General features: G+C 40.1%; 1 protein-coding gene across 3 annotated transcripts in view; it reads right to left on the reverse strand.

Moving 5' to 3' along the window:
• Positions 1 to 18,743: 18,743 nt before the first annotated feature.
• The window catches only part of TRMT11 (tRNA methyltransferase 11), a 55,493-nt gene continuing 46,526 nt past the window's right edge, over positions 18,744 to 27,710 (reverse strand). For 2 of the 3 annotated variants that reach the window (XM_019729477.3, XM_088795466.1), the window contains one exon: positions 26,843 to 27,394. In XM_019729477.3, the coding sequence (XP_019585036.2) occupies positions 27,263 to 27,394 (132 nt within the window). In that variant the 3' untranslated portion in view covers positions 26,843 to 27,262. Of the gene's footprint in view, positions 19,133 to 26,842; positions 27,395 to 27,710 lie in introns of those variants that run through there. The other variant, XM_088795465.1, reaches the window with a different exon arrangement.

Raw genomic sequence — 27,710 nt, forward strand, 5'->3', positions numbered from 1 at the left:
ATCAGAAACGGAAGAAAAAAATGTCCGGGTCCAACTCAAAAAACACACAAAACTTTCTAATAAAAAATGCAAACCAGATGCAGTTAGAGATGACTGATAATTAAGAATGATAAATGACTAAAGTTTTCTCTTGAATTATCCAGTGCACACTATTGTTTCTACATGAGGGAACGATTTACATATGGCTACTGGGCTATCCTTTTGCCTAAATTTTTCACAGGCAATTCTCCCAATTCCAAAGTGCCCTCCCCATACTGAATCCTGTACTTTCCTCAGGAAAGTGACTATCTTACCTTTCAGAGATTTCTTTTATAAGAATAAGAAAGGATAGAATAGATTATGGATAAATATCCTCCCCAACGAGCATAAAATTTATGCAACAAAGGATACAAATGCTGTTTCCTCACTGGGGATGATGCATTAGTGTGGAGTTACCCATAGTCCCAAACCAGTCTACCTAGTAACTAAGTGTGTGCATTTTTCAGGCACATATAGGGGGTGAGGTGCATGGTCTGTGATTAAACCTTTCCTAAATCCCAGAAAAGTCCCTCACTCTCATTGTCATTTGTCATGACTGCAGCCTGTTGTCTGAGCTCCTGAAGAATTTTAGTCTACTCCATCTAATGTAGTATTAGCGGTATGCTGCCTTTTACTACCCATTCTTTGCTAAGCTGCACCACTATTATCTCACTGACTAGATCGTGAACAAGGTAGGGACTTGATTCACTGCCCCCATTCACTTTATACCGTGTGGGCATGAAGAGTATCCTCAACAAATACTCAACGATTACTTGACAAAGGACTACGCTAATATTCAACTGAGACAACTAGCTTCAAACAGACTCGGTATGTAACTTCAGGATGTTTTGGACATGAGGTGATCATGTTCACCACATTAAGAAGGTGAGTTTTAATGAAGAACAGGCAAATAGTCAAATGATCGAGCCCTTTCTACCCCTAGAAAAGCAATGCTACTTAAAGCTTAACTTCAGCCTTTCCCAGTCAAATTTCTGTATATCAATTATTGTCATTTGAAATTGTCAATGGACATTTGAAGATTTGAAAGCAGCGAAAGATGTAGCCATGTATATGTCTGGGGGAAGAGCATTCCAGGAAGGGGACCACCAGTGTAAAGGCCTTAAGGTGGGAGGAACAAGGTCAATGTACTGTGTAATAAGGTAATGTCTTCTGGGCCTCTGAAGTCTGGGCCGAAAAGACTCCAGTTTGCTATGCTATTTTTTTTTTTTATTGTGATTTTAAAAAGTCCCACATAATATAAAATTTACCATCTTAACCTTTTTAAAGTAAAAAAAAGGAAATTGTCAATGGAGTTGTTAAATCTTCACTCTAACATAGGGAAGAAATAATGTTTACTTTATATATGCTAAAGGAAAAATAGCCCAATCAGGGAAGAAAGGAAATGCCTTCTAATAGGAAACTTGATTCCTCACACCCACCCCTCCAGGGCCAGTAACACTTTCTATTCAGCCACCAAGAGGACACTGGTTTAATTCACCATATTAGCTGATGACATTCTATGTGGAAGGATTTAGGGGATTTTTCACAGGGATTCTTATGCAGTTCATTTAATTATTTTGGATAATAAAACTTTCTTTACCTTTGCTGCTTTTCTTGTAAAAGAGGAGGAGTTCTGCTTTCCAGATAGAAGCTTCCAAACTTGGACAGCATCAGATGAAAGAAACTACATAAGAAAGGAACGTCTGTTGGAGCCTCTTATCTCATCTTGGATGTCCACGTGTCTTGTTTGATTTCCTAATCACACTCTTCAAATCCCAGATGTTGTACATCTGGAAGAGAACAGGTTGGACACTGTGGTGATGACAATGTTAAAGAAAAGTCACTCTTCAGTTCCACGTCAGACAGCCAAATTGCTCTGTTAGTTTTAAATTTAAAAATTGGCCCCAGCTGCTCCAACTTCTTTTGGCTCCTGATTTAGAACACTAAATAAAGACAAATAATTAATCAGCCTATTGGAAAGAAAGTAAGCAAATGTCATGTGAGTTAGAGACTGAGGTTACAATAGTTTGGGTCACCAGAGAGTCATTGCATATCTTCTTTCAGACTTTTCTTCAGAAGCGTTGGGTTAGATAGGACAACTGGGCCATACCTCCCAACATACTCTGCAAAGTTTGGGTCTGGCTGTGGGATCTGTACCCTTGCACCCTTGGTGCCATGGGCAGAGAAAACATTACTCAGGTTTATTTTATATATTTGCAAAACATTCAATTGACCCATAGTCTGGTTTTTATGGAGGTAATAGGGATGGAGGGGAGTTTCTTCCCTAATATTCTAGAAACTGATTTAGATATTTGACTTCTCACAAGTGGAAATTAACTGACAAAACTAAATTCATTTTAATTCAGATGACAGTCAGCCAACTAGTAATTACAAAAACTAGTAATAGTTGAACTAAGATTAGAAGAAACATACAGGACAATTAGTCTCTCCTCATTTATATGGTATCTATATTACAAAAGCAACAATTCTGCAATATAAATAATATAAATGTAAAGGTTATAATTATCAGTACTTTCTTAGGCAACTGTGAGTTTTTTGGGGTTAAAGATAAAGAGGTGTACAGATGCCACTTTGAAGTTTTGTAGAGTGGTAACTGCTAGCTCTTCTCTCTTAGTGCAAGTTATAAGAACCCAAGGTCATCCCAGCTCACACAGAGGAAAGACATGGCTTACGTAACTGGGGAAGTCGAGGCATGAACTGGCACTGTTTGTTCCAGGGGTTCTATCGATGCCATCCAAACTCTGTACCTGTTCCCTTGGCTCTGCACTCTTTGTTTGGCTTCATTTTCAAGCAGACACCCCCACTGGTGGAACTATGTTGGCATAGCTGTCAGCACTAAAGGCATTTACAGCCTTTTTAAAGCTAGGGAGAAGTGTCCTCCTGTGTCATGGCCATTTTTACTTGGTCAGGTGTAGGACACATGGTCAGCCCTGGAGGAAAAGGAAAGGTTAAGCCAGAACCATATGAACTGAAATTGGGAGACAGATGGTTCTCATAAGAAAATAGGGTTCTGCTACCAGAGGAGATAGTAGATATCCACTCCATATGTCTCATTGTCCTCAGTTTCTCCCCACCTCTTAGTCACCATCTCATCACCTTTAGTAGCATACGAGGCAGTCAGAAAAAGGGGGTGGGTGAAAAAGGATATTGTGACAGAAGCAGTTAATGCTCAGCAACTATTCAGATGCTCACATACATATCTCAGCCTCCCTTGCAGTTATCTGGGGCCCTGAGACTAGATCTGACCAAACAGACTCTGAACCAGAGTGACATGTGTCACTTCTAGGCCAAGACAAGTAGGGGTATTGTGCCTTCTCCATCTTCCTCTTCCTTTGCAACAGTGACTTTGGGCTCTCTGTGGTCCAGGTAGGATAGCTACCGGATGGAGGAGGATTCTCCCAACCCAAACTGGACTCCATGTGAGAAAGAAACAAACTTTATAACATAAAGTTACTAAGATGTGGGGATTTGCCTGTCGCAGCAGCTAGGGGTCATTAACCCAACTGACACAGTACTATTTCTCAGCAGCCCCCATAGAGAGATGAGAAGGGTAGCAGTTAAATATAGCCTTACTTTGTTTAAAGCCTCACATGGTCATTTACTTTCTTTAACATGGAAATTTGGAAGTTTCCTTTAATAAGAAAGTGAAAAGCAGTTGTTTCAAGGTGTCCTGCCTATGTCTCCATGATTAATTTGTTGACAACGATTGTTTTCTTTATACAGAGCATTTTATTGGCATTCGGGACTTAATTTAGGAACTTTCATTCCCTAAATAGTATGTTCTGTTGATGTTAAAATTATTTTTTGAGTTTTTAAGAACTTTTCTAAAATGTGTTATTCCTGTTATCAGCCATTATTTTTTTTAAAAAATTAAGAAGTTTTTGATCATGGAATATCACCATGAAAACCGATCATTTGTATATACTTTAATAAATGAAGAAATGGATTGAATGAGTATTGACCTTCAGACTTTGTCTGGCAGCCAGTCTTGAAAATAGCTCTTTAATTATTTGCTGTCTTTATTTGCTTTTTCCCCCAATGTCTGATTCAGGTAGGAGCCAGTTAATTAAGGATTCTGCCTAATTAAGTTCCTACTTATATAGGTGTCATGGAAATTAGAAATTGAGAAGTCATTTTGAAGGCAATTGTCTCTATGATTATGATTGAGGAAAAGAGCATTACAAAGTTACTTCTTAAGAAAAAAAATCGAGAAAGGACATTTCACACTAGCAGTGTAGAAAAACAGACATTGCTATTTTTGCCTAATAGCAAAAAAAGTAAGTGACAACTCCTAGGTCTTAGTTTTTTTTTCTCTCCATTGTAATAGCCCTCCTAATAACTTTTTTTTCTCTTTTTTCAGCTATTCAAAGTATTTTAGCTTATGTGTCCCCACCCCAAGGAGTCTACTTTGATGACAGAAATCTAGATATACTTTTATTCATTCAACAAATAGTATGCTCCTATATTAAAGAATGGAAACCCGTGACCTTTGCTTAAGATGCTTACCGTCCAATGGGGCACAAGAAGTAAGTCTGGTGTAATACTACTAAGTGCTATGTAAGTAATCCATAAGCACAGGATTACATGCAGCAGGAGTGTGAAGAAGACCTTCCAGAGGAAAAGATACCTCAGCTTCATGCTCCAGAACTACCAGCCAGGTAAAAACGCAAAGTAAAGTCATTCCAGGCAAACAGCAAGGCAAGGAGAGCAAGTAGCATTGGCTGGTTTAACTCAGTGTAATCGGCCATAGAATATTCAGGCATCCAATTGGAGCCATGGGCATCTTTTCAAAAGACTTGTTTTTACAACAAATAAGTTGTACCTTATCTCCCAGAAGGACCATTCACAGGGTGTTGCTTGAATCCTTGGTTTGAGAACTCTTGCTGCCCACAAATTCATCCTAAGAAGCATTTGGCATTTCACACTGATACCCCTGCAAGGGCTCTCAGGAATGCCAAGAGACCCATCCAGAAAGTAGGCGGTGACCCACAAGCTGAGTTGTTTGGCTCAGCGGTTAACATGCAACTAATACAAACAAAACAGGGCTTCCACCCTATGGGGTTCAGTGAGCTTCCTGCCGATCTCTGACTGGGGAGTGGACCGTTAGCTCAGCTCTGTCTATACCTACGTATGGTAGAGATCTGTCACTCTCATGAAAACACACACCACTTAGAAACCATATCCTCTGGAAGATAGCAGATCCCAGTCAAACTGGAAGGAACAATGAAATAAATATTTTTATCAACTGGGATCCCAGCAGCAGCTATTACATATATCACAGCGGTTCCTAAAGTGGTTTCTAAACCTTCGCTAGACTAGGTGCAGGTGATTTAAGAAAAATGACACTAATAGTGGTTCAGGTCACACAGCTGGTTAGCATTGAGAAGGGACTGCAAGTCATACTGTTAAGATTTGGTACCTGCCCCAGCAGCATCAGCATCACCTTAGAACTTGTCAGCAATGCAAATGTCTGGCCCCATCCAAAACTTACTGAGTCAGAAACTCTGGCCTGAGGCCCAGCAGTCTGTGTTGTGACAAACCCTCCAGATGATTCTGATACATGCTGAAGTTCAAGAATGACTGATATGCCAAGACATGGAGAAAACTAGCTGAGACTCGATTTTTCCAGCTGTGGCCCTTATGTCCTGAACCTGTTCTGATGTTCCAGTTTAATACTAAAGGCCAATCATAGTCTGACTTTTAATCCTATATTCTTCTCCTCAACTCTTGGAAGAGTTCACTTTAGCATCTGAGGGGGGAAAAAAAAAAATTCTCCCTCACTGATCAGGATGCCAGCTTTTATTCTTAGAACCAGGCCTGCATTGAATTATCTGCAAAGATCTCAAAGATCTTTAATATCCCACCAACACATGGGAAAATAAACCACTAACAATGTGTCAATGCTTTTTTTTTCTTCTTTGCTTTGCTTTTCTGTGATTGAGTTACTGAAAACAATCCATGGCTTTTGCAATCCTGAGCTCTGTGGACTTACAGGAGATCTACTAAAAACGTCATAAACTCAAAGCAATTTGGTAAAGGAAAATAGAAATTCAAGCTATCACACAAATGCCAAGGGCCCGAGTGGCTTATGATTAAAACATGACATCTACTTTTCATGATTTTTACAGCTAATTAGAAAGATTTATCAGCATCCAAAAGAAGCCCCCAGAGGAAACAGGGCTGCATGCAGTGATTAATGATAACCAGTTTCTACTTAGAGTGGAAAACTACTACACTCGAAACACTCGTGTGGCAATGAGAATGATGACTGATTCTGAAGGCAAAGAACTGACCAGAGTGGAGGGCATACTGAGGCCATAAATGACACTCACTCGCCCACTTCTTCCACTCATCTTTCACTAACTCAAGTCCCATCAACACCCCAAAGCTTCCCTCGCTGGCATTTTCTTTCTTTCTCTTACAGTCCACGTTATTGCGGCCTGCAAGGCAGTGTAGTGCTAAATCATTAAAGCAGTTGGAAGTCAGACCAGCTTGACTCTTCTGCGTAGTAGATGTGGTGTTGGGCTAGCTTGTAATCTCTCTAATCCTCAGCTTCCCCATCTGGAAAAACGTGCTGAGTAATAGTTCTAACATCACAGATCTGTTTTAAGGAATAAATGTGATAAAACACACACGACACTTAGCACACTAAGTAAATGCCGAGTAAGTGGTGCTGTTACATGGTCATTGTTCAAATTTAGTTTGTGTGCTGATGTCACCAACTAGAATGTAAGTTCTTGGAAAACAAGCACTAGGTCTCTGACCTCCATAGGGAAGAAGAGAGGAGGGGAAAGGGAGGGAAGGAGAGAAAATCATTCAAACCCTTCCACCACGTGGCTGATGCCTGGAATTCTACCAGGGCCTCATTCTTTGGTTTTAGGTTTCTGATCTCATGAATCTATCTGGGTTTGAAAACATCTCTCCTTTAGGATGAATGCAAGATCTGAAAGTCATTTTTATTCAAATTTTAGAGAAAGAGAACATGTGAGAGTACCAGATGCATGAGAAAAGGCAAAGAGCGAGAAACGAAGGTGTCTGCAAGAAGGACAAGCCTTACATGCTTCTAATGTTCTCTGGACTCCCACCACTAGCAGCAAACTGGAATCCACTCTGGAATCCAGTATGTCTCTTGATTCTAATATGGGAATCCTAGAGAGAAAGCAAAAAATGTGAGTTTCTTCATTCTCTGGTGGAAAGCACATTTTGATCACTGTCTCCAGAGATCAGTCTCTCTTTCTTGATTAAGCTTCTATCTAGAGAACTCAGAAAAAGAAAGGGAGTACATGGCTACTACTTAATGTGTCTTCTGTATATTTAGTTTTATTTTGATTCATGTGGTTCTGCTTTTGTAGGACCCTCTAGTTGCCCCAAACCCTCCCAGAGTTGCCAACTGGGAAGCAGCTATATCTTAACTTTTCTATTTGCCTCTTCAAAAATAAAGGTCATTTTAACGGGGCATTTCTGACAGATCCTTGTTTCAATGAAACTGGGAAGAAACCTCTATCGACAGAAACCAAAGGTATCACTATTGTCAATCTCTTCCTTATTCCCACAGTCACAGCCTTCATGAACAAAAGAAAAACTGTTCCTTAGAAGTCTCCAATAACCAGAGAAGACGATGCCTCAGAGTGCTGGCAGATCCTGGATGACAGGTTCTGGAAACAGAGATGCCCTGCTGGCAGCAGCAGATGGGCAGTTCCCAGCATGAAGCTGTTAACAGAGGGAAATGAGGATAGCATGCATCTTCGTGGCTTGATGGCCGTCTCCAATTACAAGGCTCGGACAAGGGTTCAAAGCAACTAAACCAGCAAGAGCACCTAGGTGTATAATTCAATGTTGTGGTTTTGTTGTTTTGAGAAGTTTGCTTGAGAAAAAGAAAACTAGGCAGAAACCAGAGAAACCCAATGATACTGTTTGGGGGATGTATTCAGAATTCTCCCAGAAACAGTAAAGGTAAAGCAAAGCAGAGTCAATACAAGTTCAGCATTTTAGTGGTTGCTCACAGCTCTGGCTCTCTGCCATCATGGACAATATGTTTACTCAAAAGGAATTCCCTATCACCGATCACAAACTAACAAGCCATTGGTCTACTGCTGCTTTAGTGCACTGCCTACATTTATAGCCTAGTCCCACTGTGTGCTCAGTAAAGCATAGCCTTACAGGTAGCTAGGACAAAGCAAGGGAAGGGGGGAAGGGAACTCATGAGCATCTTCTGTGACTTGGCATTGTTTGGGGCAAATAGAAACACTTCACTCTTTCAGCCATCATGGTAACAGAATAATTGAATTTCACCAGCATCCAGATGTACACCTTGATACCTTAAATTACAACGAGTCCAAGTTTTCCTTCCCCAAATTAGTAGACTCCTGTCTTTTCCTGTATTTCCCTTCTCAGATTTCCAAGAAACCCCAGATATGCTGACTGATCTCCAAAATTAGTCCTGGCTCTTCCCATAGATCAGGAACTTGGATGGCCCTCAAGCCTGGACAACGCCACAACTGCCTGTCTGAAGATTGATTCCTACAGAAGCCAATGTCAGACTGCTATATGACCATCATAATTGAAGTGCACCTGAACTTGGTAGACCTGGACTATTATCACTCACAAAGTAAGAAGAAATATTTTTTTTTTTCTGGAGTTAACATAGTAAAAATGTATTTTGTTTTTTTAAAAAAAGAGGGAATAAAGAAACTCTTTTAGTCAAAATTCTAACAAAATTTTTTTGTGGGACTTGACAAGGTGATTTTAAAACTTATAGGGGAATGCAAAGAGTTAAGAATAGGCAAGATGCTTTTGAATAAAAAAGAAAAGGAAAGAGAAGAAAAGGTAAGATGACTTGCTTTTCCAGATATCAAATATCAAGTCACATTCTAAAGTTATAGTGATTGAGACAATGTGGTATTGGCACAAACATATGTAATTATATCAATAGAATCAAAAACAAAGCCCTAACATAGGAGTCGGCACCAACCTTCAGACCTCACCACAACCTTCTCCCTTCCCTCCCTCCATGCTCACAGGCTGCCACTTCTTCCAAAGTATCCTCTCCAGAAGTTGTCAACACCTATCTCATTCTCATCCACTGAGTGATGGGGGCCAGCAGTGGCATCTTCAGGAATATTCTATCAAACTATATTGTAAGAAACAGCGATGCCATTGGTATGGTCTCCCTTCTCCCTCCATCCCTTCTTGGGCCACCTCCATATGTTCTGATCCAACATCCCATTCTCACTCTTACTCCTAGGTCTCTGACCTCAGTTCCACTCTGATGAAACATTCAAGTTCCCGACCCAAAAGGTTCAAATCCTTCCAGCTTTCTGCCCTGGACTGTAAAAGCTTTTGCTCACTGATTGTTTATTTTTCCTTACCTTGAGTGATTTCCAGCGCTATGAAGAGTCACAACTTCTGTCTCGAGACGCTTGCCACTCAAAGCGTGGCCCATGGACCAGCAGCAGCCAGCTCCATTCCTCCACCAGCATGAGGAAACTCTAGAAGCTCAGGCCTCAGCCCAGACCCATCTGAACTTCCACAAGATCTCCATGGGATTCGACTACACGTTAAAATTTGAGAAGCTGTGGTCTAGAAACAGAAATGTCTGTTATAACACAAAAGTTTAATTTTTTCTTTATTTAAAATCCCCAACTGTATGACGTTTTTACAGAATTAAACCGAACTGTTAGAGAAATATTTTCTTAATTTAAGTTCTATTGAATTTGCTTAATTCAAAATAATACCTAATGAGATGTCTCCTACATTCTCTGGGAGATGTAATATTTCTATATAATTTCTCCACAGTATAACAAGGTTAAGCCTAGATAGCTAATCTTTGACATATCTTCCCATATTAATTTATACACAAAGTCCACTGAGTCTGTATTTTTAACTAAAAATAACCTTTTCCTTTTTTCATGTTACAAAAGTAAAACATGTTTTTATAGAAATATCAGAAAATACACATAATTGAAATGAAAATCAAACAAATCCATAAAATAAAATAAAACTACTGTAAGACTTTGGACTACTTCCATTTATAGGTAACATTATTATAAATAACATTATAAAATGCAATCAAATGTACATACCCTTTTTTCATTTATCTATTATAAATACATGTCGCATAAATATTAATCTATAGTATTTTTATTGGCTGAAGAGTAGTATTGATTATTTATTTAGGATATTACATCAGCTAATGTTTCATCAGGATCCATTTCCATTTTTTTTCCAGAGGTATTTTCAATGAGAGCTACATGTTAGTTATCCTTTGGGCTTGATTCAATTGACTTTTTATAAAGCAGCATTATTTTTTCATTTGATTAATTTCAGTCTTTAATTTCAGGTTAGCTTCAGTCTTTTGTGTTCACTAATAAAATTAAGAAATATATTTGTGTGAAAGTTGTGTGGATTTTTATGCAATTCTATGAATAGATAAAACTGAAATCTGTCAGCCAAGTAACATCCTTTGATGGTCAGTAAGTGGATTGGCCTGTACTAACATTATTGGTTTTCCTATGATAGATAAGTTATACATGTGTTCTTTTTTGCCCTGGGACTAATTTTTAACTCACTTATGATGTCCATAGAGCACCTGAAGACCAAAGTCATAAGTTCTAAAACAAGAAATGATTATTAATCAATATTAGCCTTTTCACAGATATACACATATATAAAAAATACAGCAAGGTAAGGGAGAAAAATTATGAGATCTGAACAACCTTAAAATATTTTATCCCTGGCTGTAGAACACAATGCCATCAATAAAACAAAGTAGAAAGTTGTGGTAATCTGTAAGGGCCTTCCCTAGTCATGAAGAACAAAATTGGTTTTCCAAAACATGACACATATTTACATTCCTTTGGTCAACTGGGATTCTTCGGTTTGAGACAACAGAAAGGAACTCTGGCTACCTTCAGCAAATAAAAATGGACTGTATTGTAAGACTATGAAATAGCAACAGAAGAGAAAGCTGAACTGCCATGCCTCAGGCAGGATGGTAATCGCTGGGATCTAGGTAGCAATGCTCTTTTCAATTATTACTATAGAATAAATGAACTTCAACTCTCACAATCAGCGAGCATCTGATTGGCCCCTCTTTGGCCACTTTCTAACCCCTGGCCATTGGATGGGGAGGACCTTGATTGACAGCCCCACCAACCTGCTAGTCTCTGATGGGGAAAGTACTATTATGAAATGGAAAGGAAATAAGGCAAGCAAAACCCACAGCTGTCCACAAGCCATTATCTTCTAACAGTGTTATGGCTAGCACTAGCTATTGGTGGCAAGGGAGGACACCAACAAATTCAAATGCCAGACTGAACTAGTTCCAGGCCTCAGTGGCTGAAAGAATTGACTGATCCTTAGTTCATTCTGAGAATCGTGAAGCATGTAGGAAAAAAAAGAAGCCTGTTATTTACTGATACACAATAAACGGTTTCAGAGAAAGCAGGCCATTTTCATTTAAATAAACAAATGATTAACCTTGATAACAAAAGATTAAGAACTATGTTAATGACCTTAGTTATCTCACTTCTCTGCTGGCAGATAATAGTTGTAACATATGTGGTATTAATGGAAATTTGTTTTGAGTTTGGAGGAGTGTTTATCAAGTTTTAATGTCCATATAAATCACTTAGGGATCTTGTTAAGAGGCAGATTCTGATTTGGCATGTGTGGCGTGGGGCCTGAGATCCAGCATTTCTAACAAGCTCTGGGGTGATGTTGATGAATAGCAAACTGCCGGAGGACTGAGCCTCCCCCTTGTGGCTCCTGCGTGGCCATGATTGTCTCACATCACGCAGTCCCTCATTCAGCCGCTGCACTTCTCATCAGCACTTCCAATAACAAGAGGCCACTTACCTTTTGGCAACTTTCAGAAGAATTTGGTGGGGAAGGAGATTGAGACTGCCCACTAAAATGAGACTTGTGGATTTCATTTATACAAGTGCAATGGACAGAATGTTCATGTACCCCAAATGCATCTGTTGAAACCCTAACCCCTAATGTGATGGTATTAAGAGTTGGGGCCTTTGGGAGATGCTTAAGTCAAGAGGGTGGAGTACCATGAACGGGATTAGTAGAGTGCCCTATAAAATAGACCCCAGAAAGCTCCCCTGCCTCTCCTGCCATGTGAGGACACAGAGAGAAAAGATGGCTATCCGTGAGCCAGTAAGGAGGCTCTCACCACATACTGAACCTGCCAGCACCTTGATCTTGAATTTCTCAGCCTCCAAAACTATGAGAAATAAATTTCTGTTGTTTATAAGCCACCCTGTCTATGGTATCCTGTAATAGCAGCCCAAGCAGACTAAGACACCAAGTGATCCCATTTCCCTGAGCACAGAAACTATACAAATAACGTATTTGTCCTCTGATCTGAAAGTAGACAACCAGTGATCTATGTTGCATTCTCAAAATACTGCTCAACTGAGAAATCTAATATAGCAACTTACCTCCAGCCCTTAAAACAGGGCAGAGTCTGTCATCAGAGTTGGGGGATTCATTTCTCAATCCAAAGAAAAAAGGGAAACTTTGAAACGAATCTATTGTGCACCTGCTGGACAGAGCCCAGGCGTTGTCCTCAACCCCGGCAGTGACTGGCCACATCCTGTGAGCAGGGCCAACCCAGACCCTCTGGGTACTGTGAGGTGTTGTTATCTGTACCTTGTCACTGATGCACTGAGTGACAAGCATGGAGTGAATGGCCTATTCTCTGTTAGAGATGCAGAGTCAACAGTGTTCTAGTAGAGCACTTGGCCTTTCTTGCCTGAAGGAGAGGTGGGGGCACTTCTGGCATTTCACTTCCCTTGGTGGACAGCTGGAGCTGGAGAGCCAGCGATAAGATAGAAGTAAAACAGAAACAGCGGACGTCAAGTCCTGAGGCGAAGCATTATTTATAGAGACTGTAGGCAATAGAGTAGCTAACATTTCAGGAGGAACAATTTCTCAATTTTTAAATTTGAGTTCTTGACCTAAGGTTCTGGATTTAAGAAATAATAGTAAAAGTCCTGCAATCAAGTGTAGGTTGGGACTATGGCATGAAGAAAGGAAGAAGAAAACAGAATCTGCTCATGAAGAGTAGAAGTTACGATGCTTTTGAAATAAATCCATAGGGTTTATATAATCTTTCTCTGGTTCTCGAAGATCCTTGTCCGTTCATTTTCATAGAACACTGGTGGGTAGAGAGCACATCAAAACATCATGGTCAGCAGAGACAGTGTTCACCCACATTTCCATTGACCATGTTTTTTTCCCCCCTGCCATTCCTCCAGATCAATTTTCTGAATATTGTCTTAGAGCTGTCATTGGACCTGACTGTATATAGTTCCATGTCAATGGAGGCCTTACAGTTTTGTGAGAGAATTTAATTCCATGTAACAAGACACTGTGATTAGGCATTGGAACATCAAGTAGAATGGGATGAAGGCCTTATCCTGGAGAAACCTAGTCTATAGAAGACAAGAGCTAATAGCGATTGGTAGCAGAGCATAATGGTCAGAAACACAGACCTCATTAGTCAGATGTAGGTTCAAACCCCACCTCTAACGTTATTCACCATGAAACTGCTCACTTTGTTTAATTTCTGTGAATTTCACTTTCTTCATCTGTAAAATGGATATCATTCCTAGGGCATAGAGTGGTTATGAAGATTAAATATTATATAACAAGCACTTATCACAATATCAACCTATTAAATATTTAGTATATACTAGTAATTATCATCAGTACTGCAACTCACTGAAACTCCTCACTCCCAGCCTCTCTGCTTTGTATCCACTAATTGCCTTACCTCCTGTTCATGTTGTTGTTCTGTTTATAGGAGCTGTTATGTACGCTCTTTTAGTCACGCGATGCCTAGTCAAAAATATACTGAGTACAGAGGAGCGTCCTGAATAGCATGACATACTCTTGGCTTGTACCACCTCTGGGACCTTTCTGGGTCCAGAATCTTAGCAGTGAACAGAAACTTAGAAATCTGGTAACTGACCCAACTTATAGTAGAGCTGGTATTGGCCCATCGTTGGCCATCAACAGGAACAGAGTGGTACCCATAGAGGACAGGGGTGCAATGAGCTGATACATCCAGTGGAGTATAAGGGAGTAACTTCCAGACCCCAGGCAGGCTTCTAGGCCTGTCTGAGAGGGGATAACAAAATCTGGCCAGTTCAGTCATCTGCATTGGCCCTATCCTTTAGAAATACCACTGAAAGAGGGAGTTACTCAGCTTCTCAATCCTTACCTGCCCTTTAGCAAAGATGCCCCAGTAGAAAGATTTTGAAGACAACCAAGGCAATACAGACGTAATCTCTTAGGCTGCTAGGTCTTGACCCAGGTTCCTTCAGTTCCGTTGCTGTCAAAAAAACGAAAACCATCTCGCATACAGACGGTGGGTTTGACTGACTGAAGGCAATGGTGTAAATGACACATTTTCTGTGTTTTTCTTGAAGATTAATTGCCAAGGCAGAAGCATTTTAACTATTTTAATTATTACCAAACCCATTACAAAGCTCCTGCTGTCTGCATTTTATGCAACTTGTTTCACCAAGACTATCTGCTTCATTGGGCACTATGATTTCTTCTACAGTTACAGTGTTCAGAACTCTAATTTATATTCAACACTGAACAAAAAGCTGCCAATCCCTTCCAATCAGTGCGAGACTCCAAACTTCTCCAGAGATCTCCTAATACAGCAACTAATAAAACCAGCGTTTGCACCCAGACATCCCAATATGATTTACCGAAACACATTGAAAGTATCTGATTTCTCCCTAATACTTGCGAAATAAGTAATTTCAAAGATAACCTAAGACATAAGACTTCAATTGCCAGCATCAGAAAATCAAGACGACCATGGCCACTATCAGTTACCTGAGGAGTAATCTTTATTTCTGGCCACAGAGGAATGGAGCAGTGGAAAATGGGAGAGAGGAAGCAGCAAAGGCTTGCTATCTTTGGACCTGTCCCAGGCACCCTCAGGCTTTGCCTAAGATACTTTGTAAAGAAAAGCAATGCTCAAAACAAGCTTAGCATTTATTGAGTGTCTGCAAATTAATAATTGTCTCTGAAAACAGAAAGAAGCCTACAGGGGGCATAAGCTTAGGGTTCCTTTGATCAAACTGCACCAGAGTTCCCTGACCAAAGGGCTCTGGTCTCTTCCACATTACTGCAGGGCTCTCTATTTAGCACCATACAAGACTCAGTGGGCCAAGGCAGAGCTATCTGCGGCACTAGACGTGGGCTTTCAGGGCCAGGTGCAGGGACACACAAGTGAAAGCCGGCCTTATCTCTGCTCCTTGCTTCCTATCTCCTGTGGATAAACAAGGGCTCCAGCCCCAGACTATCAGGCCAGTTCCCCTTCACACATGCACATTTAACTGCTCGTCAGTCTGCATTCCTATCCCAAGTACAACTTCCTCTGAAGTAGATGGCAAACTTTGCCTCAGGGAGGAGGGTGATATCAACCCTGAAGTAATAGCCCTACAGCAGTCTGTATTTTCTCCCAACTCACACAGTTTTCAAAGTAGCCTTGACCATATCTTTCCTTGAATGGAAACCACTCTACAAACCAGGAAGACATCAAGCAGTCCAGGAATTAAGTCTCGGCTGACCCTAAAGGTGGCAGATCAAGCAGCTTCAAAAGGAATCACATTCTTTGCTTAGTTATGCATCTAACAGAAGCCACCCTTTCTACTAGGTGATGGGAGAGTTCAAGGGAAGATTTGAAAACTGACAGGAAATAAATCTACCTTTTATCCTTTCCTAGTGGGCCCAATAGCCTTTCCACATCTCTTCATTGGAAGCTTTGAAAACAGAGTTTCTTGGGTAAAATCCTGGACAATTTGGGATAGTGGGTCTGTCACCCATCCTTCCCATGACAGACATGACTGATGGGTTTACCTTTAGGCTCTGGGTTTTCTCTTCCCTTATAGAACAATTTTTCAAAATGCATTCATACACATCATCTCAATGAATTCTCAGTCTAAGAGAGATAGCTAAGGAAACATTATTATTTTTATGTTAACAGTGAGAAATAGACACAGATGAGTTCAGAGCTGTCCTGATAGGGCTGGGATGGACCCTCTAACTCTCATTCCTTTGTTCTTGCCATTGTTCCACATGGGTGTTGCAATTATGGCTTTTCGTTTGGACTACATCTTATGTTGTTTGACATTGAGCTAAGCCATCTGTGATAGTGGTTGTCTCCAGGGCAGGGAGCTGGGTGGCTGAAGGACCCACTGAGAGGGAAAGGGGAGAAGGAAACTTTTTTACTGGGTATACCCTCTTGGACTGTTTTAAATTTTAAACCATGTAAATTTATGGCCTAGTCACAAAATTTAAATTGAAAAATTTAAAAAGGACTGTAGAACTTTATAGAACACTGAGGAAGCATGAAAAAGATGGCTGTAGAACTTTATAGGAGGAAACATGAACATTGAAATGGTTAAAGCATGAAAAGAAATAGTATACACTAAAGGAGACAAATGTTCAATTCCTTTAAGACTGAATATATCCCCCCACCCCCCTTACCTCCCCACCATTCCCAACCTCACTAGTACCTCACCCAGAGAACAATATATTGAAAGTGGTGCAATTTTGTTTCTTGTTTGATATTTTCGCTTGATCTTTTTTTAAGTACCAGAGTTTGGGACTCAGAGTAAATATGATGTTTTAAAATTTAACAAGAATTAGCTTAACCAAGACTATGTATAGCTTTTTAGCCTAAGAAACACACCTTTTACCATCTTTGTGTCCAAGGTCATTGGTGGTGGGTATATACCTGGCAGGAGGTAAATGCAGAAAGAGAAACAAGCAAGAAATGACAGAGGGAGGGCGCCAGCCAGGAAAGCATGACAAACAAGGGCTACGGAGATTCTATCCTGCTCTCCCTCTCATCCTCATTATTGCCAGGTTTTTCAAAGAATATGGTGATTCAAAAAACACACACAAAAAAAAACACCCCAAAACAAAAAGAAAATACGGGATGCTTTTGGTAGGCTACTTAAAGGAGATGAGAAAGAGAAGTTTTGGGGGTTCTGAGCCACTTTCCTTCAGGGAACAATCCGCCTGTTAGAAAACAGAACAATGGCCCCCGAGGGAAAGTTCTGAAATAAGCAACAGTGTTTGAATCACGAACCATTTTTTATTTATGGCAGATTCCTTGAGGTTGATCAGAAAAATATTCTTTATGTATATTGCTAGGATTTCAAAATCATGACACTTCAACAGCTCATTTGTCTTGAATAGAGAAGCAGCTCCCGGAGACAGGGTTTGTGTTTGTCCTTGGAAATAAGGACAAACATGAGCTGGCAACCCACCATCTTGATTTTCATCAGCTTGCTTTTCTGCGGGCCTATATCATCAGCACTGTGTAAAGGGAAAAATCAATAAAAATCATCTCCCTCATTGCAGGAGGCCAAGTCAAGACTGTTTCTTGGATCTGAAGCAAGTATCTGTCAGTCGGGGTCAGGGAGGTTTCTGCTATTATTTATCTGGGAAATCTCTTACACAGTGTAACTGGGGGCCTAAGATGGCTTTATGTAAAAAAAACCGAAGCTCTGAGGTAACACTTTGCTTCAGGCAGCCTTAAATATGTGGCTGGCCCAACACAGAGGTCATTAACTGAGACCCAAAACCAAGGGAGAAATAGCCCCTAGAGCAGTGGCAAAGCCACAAACCTCATTGTCACGGGATCCTTTTGTCTAAGAAGTCAAGCACTTCGGCCACAGGGCACCATTTTGTAAGAAGCTAAAACTTGCTGAAGAGCCTGACATCACCATAAGGGAGTGAACATCAGAGGAGGGAGCTTCTCCCAGGATCAAGCCCAGGGTCTGTGGCGAGGTGTGTAAGTCCTTTAGGACCTGGCCCCCATTTCTACTCCAGCTTCACTTTCTCTCTTCATCCAACACATTTAGTTTAGCTCCAGGCATAGGAACTGCTTGGATTGTTATCCAGATGCTGATCACTGGTGGAATCTTCCTCCCACCCTCACTACCTGACATCATCTGGCAATTTCCACTCCTTCTTCAGGAGTCTACTTAGATGTCAGAATCTCTCACAAGTCTTCCTTGACCCAATCGTCTCCCACCCCTATGTTTTAAAATGTAGATTTTATGATTATTCAGGTATGGTGAGACCAATAGACCAGAAGACAATTGCCATTGAAAAGATAGTTTGTTCCTTGAAGTTCCCAAGAGAACAGGGCATGCCTTGCCCTGCAAGGCCACACAGAGGTGGTCAGGAGGCAGAGGGGAGTGAGAGCAGGATGTGGGCAAGAGCCTTCACCAGGGTCCCAACAGGAAGAAACAACTGAGGCAGGATAAGTAGGCTTGGGATTCGCTAGTTTGAATAGTTGCAGTGGGCTCTGGTGAGCCAAATCGGTCCCTACTTGCCTGGTGCCTGGCCCTGCAGCAATTAGGACAGGGGAATAGTGGCCCAGAGCATAAAAGCTGGAGAGAGGAGGTGGCGGGGTAAATGGGCTCTAGATTGCTTAGTTTGCATATGGAAGTCATATTTGTAGGCAAGGCCTTTACTACCTCCAGGAATTGGCTGAGGAGCAGTCTCTGCAGAGTCGGCAGGCCCCAAATATCAAAATAGAAGAAAGACATGGTTAATAAGCCCTACCACTGTTAGAAGTGGTTAAGTGCCCTTTGACATTCACACCGAGCTCACCCTCTGGAAAGACTGACCACTATTTTAATTGACCACTTACCTCTTTGTTACCACCACTCCAAATCCCCAGACTATGAGCTCACTGAGGACAGGGCTGTGTCTTTTTCATTGTGAAGAATGGCAACGAGATCCACAGAGATCAATTTGATTGGCTTCCAGTTCTAGCCCTTGGTTCAGATAACACTACGTGCCATCACCTGTAGGATCGAGTCTCCCGGACCACTTACAGCTAGTGGAAATGTGTCATGTCATCCCCCAAAAGCTTTATTCACTCACTACACGGCACCATCTTGCCCTTCTTCTTTCCTTAGGAACTCCCGTAGCGTTGTTAAAGTTCCTCTCTTTGGGTTCGGAAAGCCAGACTGGAGGCAAAAAATTCAGTTGTTTTCAGGTTCTTGATCTGTTTCTTCAAAACTAGGAAATCAAGCTAAGGCAAAGTCAAAAAATAAATTTTTAATTATTTATTTTGCTCCCAAAGATAAGGCTGTAGAGTTAAATGTCAAGGGAACTTATGACATTTCCTGGCAGAATTTCTGCATGAAGCTTTCAACCAGTTTAATCCAAATTAGTAGGAGCTTCAGAAAAGGACTTTGGCTGGTCCACAGCTGGAAAGAGGTTTTGTCACAAACTCTGCCAAACGCATAAGGATATATAAAAAGGGGGTAGGGAGAAATGGGATTTTTGGCCCAACATTTTTTAATAAATGAAAAAACAAACGAAACCCCGATTCCCCGATTTAATTAAAATTTTCCCCATATTCTGGCCTACCCTGTAATTTTTACGTCGCTGTCCAAAAGCTATTACGTAGGTACCTAAATAAGAGAAAGGAAGAGGAGGTATTTTTTATTTTAAAGGGTAAGGAAAAGAGAGAAAAAAATCGAGTTTTTCTTTTTCTACATCCTGCATCTAAACAGTGGTGGCCTGGTGTTTCTTTAACAGGTTTTTCTTAGAGGCAACTAACAACAGTCTATCTATCAGTTTCTCTAAGTCCAAACTCTCTGATGTAACACACTAACTTAAACAGCAAATGCAGTGTATCCCCCCATCCAGTGCAGTCAGAAGCACATCACCCAAAGCCAGTGTGTTCTCTGCAGCTTCAAGTAGCGCAGTAGGGTAACTCCGTCTCATCAGTAATTCGAGCACACATTTCTTATAATAAACTTGGGATTGCCTGACCCAGTCTCTGGAGTACTGGGTCATGCCAATTCTCTTTGCTAAACACACATAGCATGCAGGGGAGAAAAGCAGCAGAATGAACCTCAAACCTGTATAGTATATCTTAACTCAGTGGTTATTTGTCCCATACCAAGACCTTCTGCTTCTCACATACATAGTCACCATCCAGCTTTGATCTTTCAAACTCAACAGCCTGCTCTGCAGTTCTCCATGCCCATTCCACAGGCTCCTCGTGTTCAGAATGTCCAAGCCTAAAGGCATCCTTTTCCCACCGTTTTCCGTTCTAGTTTGTGTCATGCCATCCACCCAGTCAACCAATTGCAATCCTGGACATCATACCTTACTCCCCTTCCCTGCTCCCAATCAATTACCAGGACCTGTTCATTTCTTTTTTTATTTTTAATATTTTTTATTGAAAATATAGCTAACATACAATATTATATTAGTTTCAGGTGTACACCATAGTTATTCAACATTTCATATCTAAAGAAGTGATCACCATGGTAAGTCCAGCAACCATCTGACACCATACTATCCTATCACAATATTATTGACTATATTCTGCATGCTGTACATTACATCCCCATGACCTATTTCATTTATACCTGGGAATTTGGACCTCTTATTCCCCTTCACCTCCCCTGCCCTTTGTTTTTTCAATTACAGTTGACATTCAATATTACTTTATACTAATTTCAGGTATACAGCATAGTGGTTAGACATTTATATAATCTAAGAAGTGATCCCCCTGACTAGTCTAGTACCCACCTGGCACTATAGGTATTACCATATTATCGACTGTATTCCCTGTGCTTTACTTTACATCCCCACAACTATTTTGTAACTACCAATTTGTACTTCTTAATCCCATCACCTTTTTTGCCCTGTCCCCCAACCCTCTTCCCAACAAATCTAGTACTCCTCTGACATCATGCAATTATTACAATATTATTTACTATATTCCTTATGCTATACCCTACATCCCCATGACTACTTTGTAACAACCAATTTGTACTTCTTAATCCTTTCTCTTTTTCACCCCCAGAACCACCCCCCCCGCCCCTGCCCATTTCATCTTCTAAATATTCTCCAATCAATCTCTACTACCACTACTCTAGCTGTGATCCTTACATCTCTAACATGGATAACCACATCAACTTTCTGACTAGCATTCCAGCTGGTGATAGTCAGACCAGGCCTGATAATACCACCTACTCACCAAAAATTCTGAGATAGCTCAAGGTGGGGAGAAGGGGGGTACGTCCTCCTCCCATGCTCTCTAGCCTTACTTTGTTGACTCACAGTTCACACCTCTGTGATTCAGAACTGCATACAGTTCCCCGACACAGCATGCTCTTTCTATGCCTTTTCCTCAACCAATCGCCAGTAGGCAAGCCTGGAACAGATATAACAGGACCTGAAGAGCAACACATGCAACTTGTACAGGGAACAGCGGTTACCATTAAAATATGTTTAAATTTTTTAAACTTTAAAACAAAAAAATTTCCTGCTTCAAGATTAATAATAAAGCACACCAGGTAGAAGTATCCTTTTGGACTGGATTGTCACAGCACCCTTATTGGTGCCTGGTTTTAGAAAATACTCCCAGCTTCACACTCGAGCTATTAATCAACAATTGTCTGTAAGCTGAAACCCACCAATTAAAGACTTAGGTGTCTGACAAAGGACAAAACACTGCACTATGCAGAGCTAACTTTGGAGCGATGTATCGAGCCTTTCTGAGAAAGTTTGGTAAAGGACTGCCAGAGAAAACAAAGAACAAATGTAGAGAAAATTTCCAAAGTTCAAAAATTCCAGATGCCTGTGGATGGTATGGAGCATGGAAAGTCTATCAAATACCTTGACTATCAGCCCGTGGCTGAGTGGCTTTTGCAATAAAAGGTATAATACCATTGTCATACCAAGTGGTCCAGAAAGTCAAACACGTGACACAGATCAGTTTCAAGGGCCAAAGTGGTGTGGCTGGAGTCAACTGACCAGACTGGAACAGCAACACTGTAACCTGAGAAAGTGTCAACAGTGGTGACGCACAGCCAAGAGCTCTGAGAGTGGGGGCAAAGATCCGAAGTAATCACTCTGCCAGGAGCAGGCTGGACACTTCATGGAATGTGGTCTCCTTCACCGCAAGGCAACCAGGTCAACTTCTGGCAGGAGTCACAAATCTGGCACCTAATGGTAGCTCTGCATCAAAAACACAGGCCTTTACTTTGTGTCCTGTCTCTAATGGTGGATGTGCTGCCATGTCTGGGACAGCGATGGATCCAGGCAACAGTGATGTCAATCTGGGTGGTGCCAGCTCAACCAACAGCTTCATTCTAGTTGTTTCTTCAGAGAATAACCCAGACAGTCCTGTCAGCAGTTTCCACTGCTGTTTCCACTGTCTGTAGCCCCTACGAGGGTGTCTTTAATCTGCCAATCTTTCATTTTTCCAAGTGATAGACAAAACCATAGGTCATTAGAAACAGCCTAAGAGTCAGTAAAAATATAACAAGGCTCAGCAAGGAGCGTAGTAGCTGGAGCTGAGAATGGCTTTGAGTTCTGCCTACTGAGCGGGCCAACCACATCCATTTTCCGTTCTGTATACCTGGCGCGAGACAGAGCAGCCCACTGACCACTACTGGGTTTCAGTTTAGCCAACACAACAGTGAAAGAGGCAGCAGGCATTTAGAGGAATCTCTTAAATGCAACTTAAATGTACTTATAAACCCCCTCAATGTAACCTTTATGAATCAAAGACACCACTGAGCCAGTGCCTTTGATTCAGGCAGTGGATGGGGGAATAAAGTTTTTCCCGGATAGCTGCCATTTTTTCATGTAAATCCAAAATGCCACGGGCTAAGACAGCTGAATTCTTGAATACACCAGGTCCATGTGACAAGAGAGGCTTACTGGGCCCTTCTCACCTTGGCAATCATGAGTCTTTCTGACCCATTCCACAACAAAAGTATCAGGTCGGATGGCTCAGGTGTTCAGTTTTGACAAGAGTCCAGTAGTTGGCTAACAGTTGTTTTTCAGAAAACGGAGAGGGGAGGGGAGGTAGAGACACCACCCCTATCTTTCAAGGGTGCTCACACATCCCCAAGACAGTCTAGGATTCAGGGGGCTAGTGCCTCCTTAGAAAGATACACAGAATTCCAAAACCTGTATGGAGAATTGTCTCCTAACAAGTATAAACTGTAGAAAAACATGAAATAATGCAAAAGAAATGTTTTTCTGTTTGTGCAGGAAGCACTCAGATTTGTGGTGAGATATTCCAGTCCATGATTTATAAACAAATAAACAAATACTAAGGAGCTTTTAAGATTTCTAAAGCTCACCAATACCAGCTCTAACCATCTTGAGCCACTCCACAAACTTATAACACATTAGATAAAAATACTTGGGCAGTCCATCAAAGCCCAACTCAAGTACCATTTACATTTTCAATTTTCATTTTCTCTCAGCCTTTTTTGTTTTCTAATTTGACTAACTTCACACATAAACCTAACTAATCTTCACCCCTGGATGTCAGACAAAATAGAGTTCTTCCAATAAGCCCTCAGGAGAGAGTCAGGAAGGCTTGATTAAAGGAGAGATTTTAAAGTCAGAGAGGTCAAAGCAGATTCCTTTTTAGGCAATTCAGTTTGGCATCACTGCAATACGATTATCTTAGTAAAGAACAGTAAAATTCTAGAATAAAAATATACTAAGCACATCCTAATATCCCAAGAAAACGGGTTAGCAGTTACATAAAGTGAAGCTGGCTTATCTTACCATTCATCTATTAAGCCCCATTTTGTTTCATGACCCATGCTTCTTAAGGGACTGCCATGACAATTTAACCTCCAACCCCTACCCCCACCCCACACACACACAAAAAAGCCTGTCTACAATGGCTTATGAAGGAAGGGTAAGAGCCAAATTCCAGGTTGGCCTCAGTTATGCCTAAATGTCAATTTGCTTATCCCACACAGTGAAACATGTGAACCTCCTGAGGCAGACTTCTCTTAAGGGAACAGGGTCAGGTCCCCTAGTAAGCTTTTTCACCCCAAAGGATAGACAGAAATGTGCTATGATTCTAGAGCTAGAGAGAATCACAGATATGTTTATCATTCCATTACAATTCTTTACACTCTAGACCTTATGTTCTCAAACCACTCTGTTTTAGAGAAGACCTCAATGTTTTAGTAAAGTACAAACATCATCAGTCTACTGTTATTGTGTCCATGTGTATGTTCTGGATTAAGGCACTTTTTTTTTTGTTTGGATTACAAATCACATTACTTGATAAATATCAGAGGAAAATGGGAGTGGGTGAGTTGGAAATGAAAGTAGACTTCACTTACTCTATGAATACAATCCTTCTAAGAAAAAAGATTCTTACAAGTGTTTAGTTTTCTAAATAACTTTATAATAGAGCAAAACCATGCTCTTGTAAAAAGAGCCAAGGTCTTTACTCTAGGATAACATTCCCTTTTGGTTAAACAGGAAAATCAACAATAAGGTCATCAATTTTCTCAGCAACACTCATGTCCATTTCTACCTCTGTGCTCCATTAATGAATTTATTTATGCCCTGCTTTATCTACAAAGATTTTTTTGTTTTGTTTTCTTTTGTTTTCTATCAGAACCATTAACATCAGCTTAGTTCCACTGTGTTTTTTCAAGGGAGATTTATTAAAATACTGTAGAAAGATCATTTCCCAAAAAAATGTCACCTTCAATTTTCAACACATAAACATTATGTTTTATTCCATATCTCTTTGGATTAGCAATACTTGATAATACTTCCAGCATAGGATGTCAGCAGTTCTTCTGACCCAAAGGACTAAAGCCTTTGAGTCAAGATCTGGATTTGCTTATATTGGCATCTAGATAACACAACCTTAACATCTAATTTCCTGATGTTAAAAAATAGTCAAATCTCAGCTTCTTTAATTATAATAGGAGTATAAAACATATTACCTCAAAAACTGTTTCTATGTCTCAAACTTTTAAGGCACATTTTTCATCCAATAATATAAACACATTCACTACAATGCATCTGGCATGTTAACTCACACTCTATTTTCTCCTACCAAACATGAATTTTCTTTTTAGATGTAATACCATTGTGCCTTAATATGCAGAGAATCTCAAATTTTAAGTGAGTTTTCTCCACAAGGAAATATTGGTAACACTGACTTACCTCCCAGAGTTTAAACAGTTTGAAAATGTTTTATTGCTCAATCTTTGTATTTAAAGAATTACTCAGAGGAAGCTAGTGGTGAGCTGGCCCAAACCTGGGTCACTCAAGGCAGGAAGTGGCTGAGAAATTTGTAGATTTCAAACTTTTTTTAATCTGCTGGCCACTTTGGCTAAACACACCAAAGACCACCTACTCCACTTTTCCCTCTCAGCTATTACAGCAAAAAAATCCCCACCAGAATGACAGGAAGGAGGTTGCTTCTGATGAAACACCACCAAGGTAACCGTCTGGATTTTATGGATATTTAATATATGCCAGAAAGAAAATTATAGATTTTGTCATACTATAAACATTAAATAGGCCAGCCCACAGACCACCTAGGGTTCACTCCCAGATGATAGTGTAAATTCCTCCTACAAGGACTATCCAGAATGCAGGCACTGTGCGAGGTGATATTCTTGCTGGTAAATGCATGAAGAATACACATAAAACCAAAGCAACCCTGGAAATGATGTGCTGTAACTTATGCAGAAATAATATCCTGATGCCAGAAAATAAAGTCTCTCTTTTTATAATAAGAGGACTTGAGACCTCTACTCTAAAATCAAAATTGGTTGAGTACCAACTTTAAAATAACTACACAAATTCACATTCTGAGCCTGGTGACATTCCAGGCATGGGAGACCAAGCTTACTGATAAGTATGAAAATAAGGCTCATAATAACGAAGCAGCAAAAATTAGAAGACCTCATTTAGTGGTAATAAGAAATAATTTGAATTATTTTTTTTAATGTTGGATAACTTTTAAGGACAAAGTGACTAAAATTAATATTGTAATGTTTCCTGAACTACTTGGACTAATTTTTGTGACAACCGAAAAATGGCACAAGGCTAAAATCTCTAACTCCAAATTTAGTCAGCTCAAACTCATTCCCCATATAACCTCAAAACAATTTTAAATAAGATGGTTTATAACAGAAATACTGAAAATAAATAACCCTTGAATACTTTTAGATTGTCTCCACTGCAGCACAAATCACATCCAGAAACTCAAACAATCACTAAAATGTTTGAGATATGTTGCTGAAATTCAGAGCTGCAAGACAAGAAAAGGAGAGAGAACTACGCAGATGGCCTCTCTGCTTGGGTAGTGTCGGTCTTTTGGAGGTCCTAAACCATGCGCATTCGAGTTGTGAGTCAATAAAAGCCAGTGGTAACAGCAAAATAATGATAATGACATAAATAAAAATAGGCTCTGGTTAGAGGGAGGGGATTCGTTTATTGCCGCCTGCTGAGGTACACTTGACCACCAAGAGCAGGAAAGCTATTAGCATCCTGAAGTAATGGGTGCGGTGGTTTTCAAACAAGATATTTTCATGATGGACACAATGTGGACTCAGCAAAGTTTCTCCGTCAAGAAAAATATAGCTTCTATTTCAAAGAGCTCTGATTAGGCTTAATACCATTAGGAAACCATCAAGGATTTGTGTTGTTGTTACTGCTTTTAACTATCAGTTACTTTCTAAACCAAAAATTGTGGGTAGTTAACTTGACCGACAGTCAAGGTTTAGGAATGCAGGAGCAAATCCAAGGTACAGACGAGCTTCAGATGTGGACAGGCCTCAAGGAGTTTGGAAGCTTTTTAGGTTGTCAGGTCCTAGCCTTTCTCATCATCACCATTATCATTGTTATTACTTACTTGTCTGGCATTTGTAAATAAAAAATTCATTTCCCTAATCACATTCCCCCTGAAAAGCACTGAATACTACACAAATTTAGGAATCCTCAGAGTAAGCTTTATTAATGACAATGTAAATCAATTACAATCAAAAACCAAAGGAAACAAATCTACCTAAAGGAATAAATTCACTATTAACTGCCTATAATATATCCGGTAGATATTTGTTTAAAAAGTCAACAATGCTAGTTCCCTTTGTAATTAATTACCAAAAATATAACTGTTTTTAATTTCCATGATACTTGAAAGTACAAATATAAATTAAATAAGGTTCAAAAGTAGTCTATAAAACAAAGCTAATTTTAAAAGAACTGTTCAATTTTCTTTGTAGCATTTATTTTGTTATATAAAATTATTTAAAACAGTACATGTTTTCTGTATCATACACGAAAGTTTACATCCAGATGTCTTTTATATCAAATCTTTATTCTTTCTCCATTGTCAAAATCTTAATTTTCACTCCTGGCTAGATTTTTCTTCCTTGGCAATTCTTTTTGTTACCCCACTGAAATATTTCTCACGGAAGGAATTATGACCTTGGTATGGCAGAAATTGATCACTTAGCAGATGTGAATACTGGTCCCGGTTCTGGTTGGTTGGAAAATACCAAAAAAAAGAAGAAAGAAAGAGTTTTGAGTTATTTTCTTTAGTTTATAGCATGCAACCAAAGCACTCATTTACTTCAAGCAAAATGTCACTCTCTGGTGCATATCTTTTTTTCTTTATTACCTGAGTTAAAAATATATCACCACTTTATACCTGTATCTTGCTTAAGCATCCAAAGTGTTTTCACCTACTTCACCTCATTTGATTCACACAATCCTCTGGACAGAGAGGACAAATACTTTTACTGAGAAAAGAGAGGCCCAGAAAGGGCAAAGAGAACCATCCCAGGCAACACAAG

This window comes from Rhinolophus sinicus, chromosome 2 (genome assembly GCF_057876585.1).
Source record: "Rhinolophus sinicus isolate RSI-liver-muscle chromosome 2, RSI-T2T, whole genome shotgun sequence".
Lineage (NCBI taxonomy): Eukaryota > Metazoa > Chordata > Mammalia > Chiroptera > Rhinolophidae > Rhinolophus > Rhinolophus sinicus.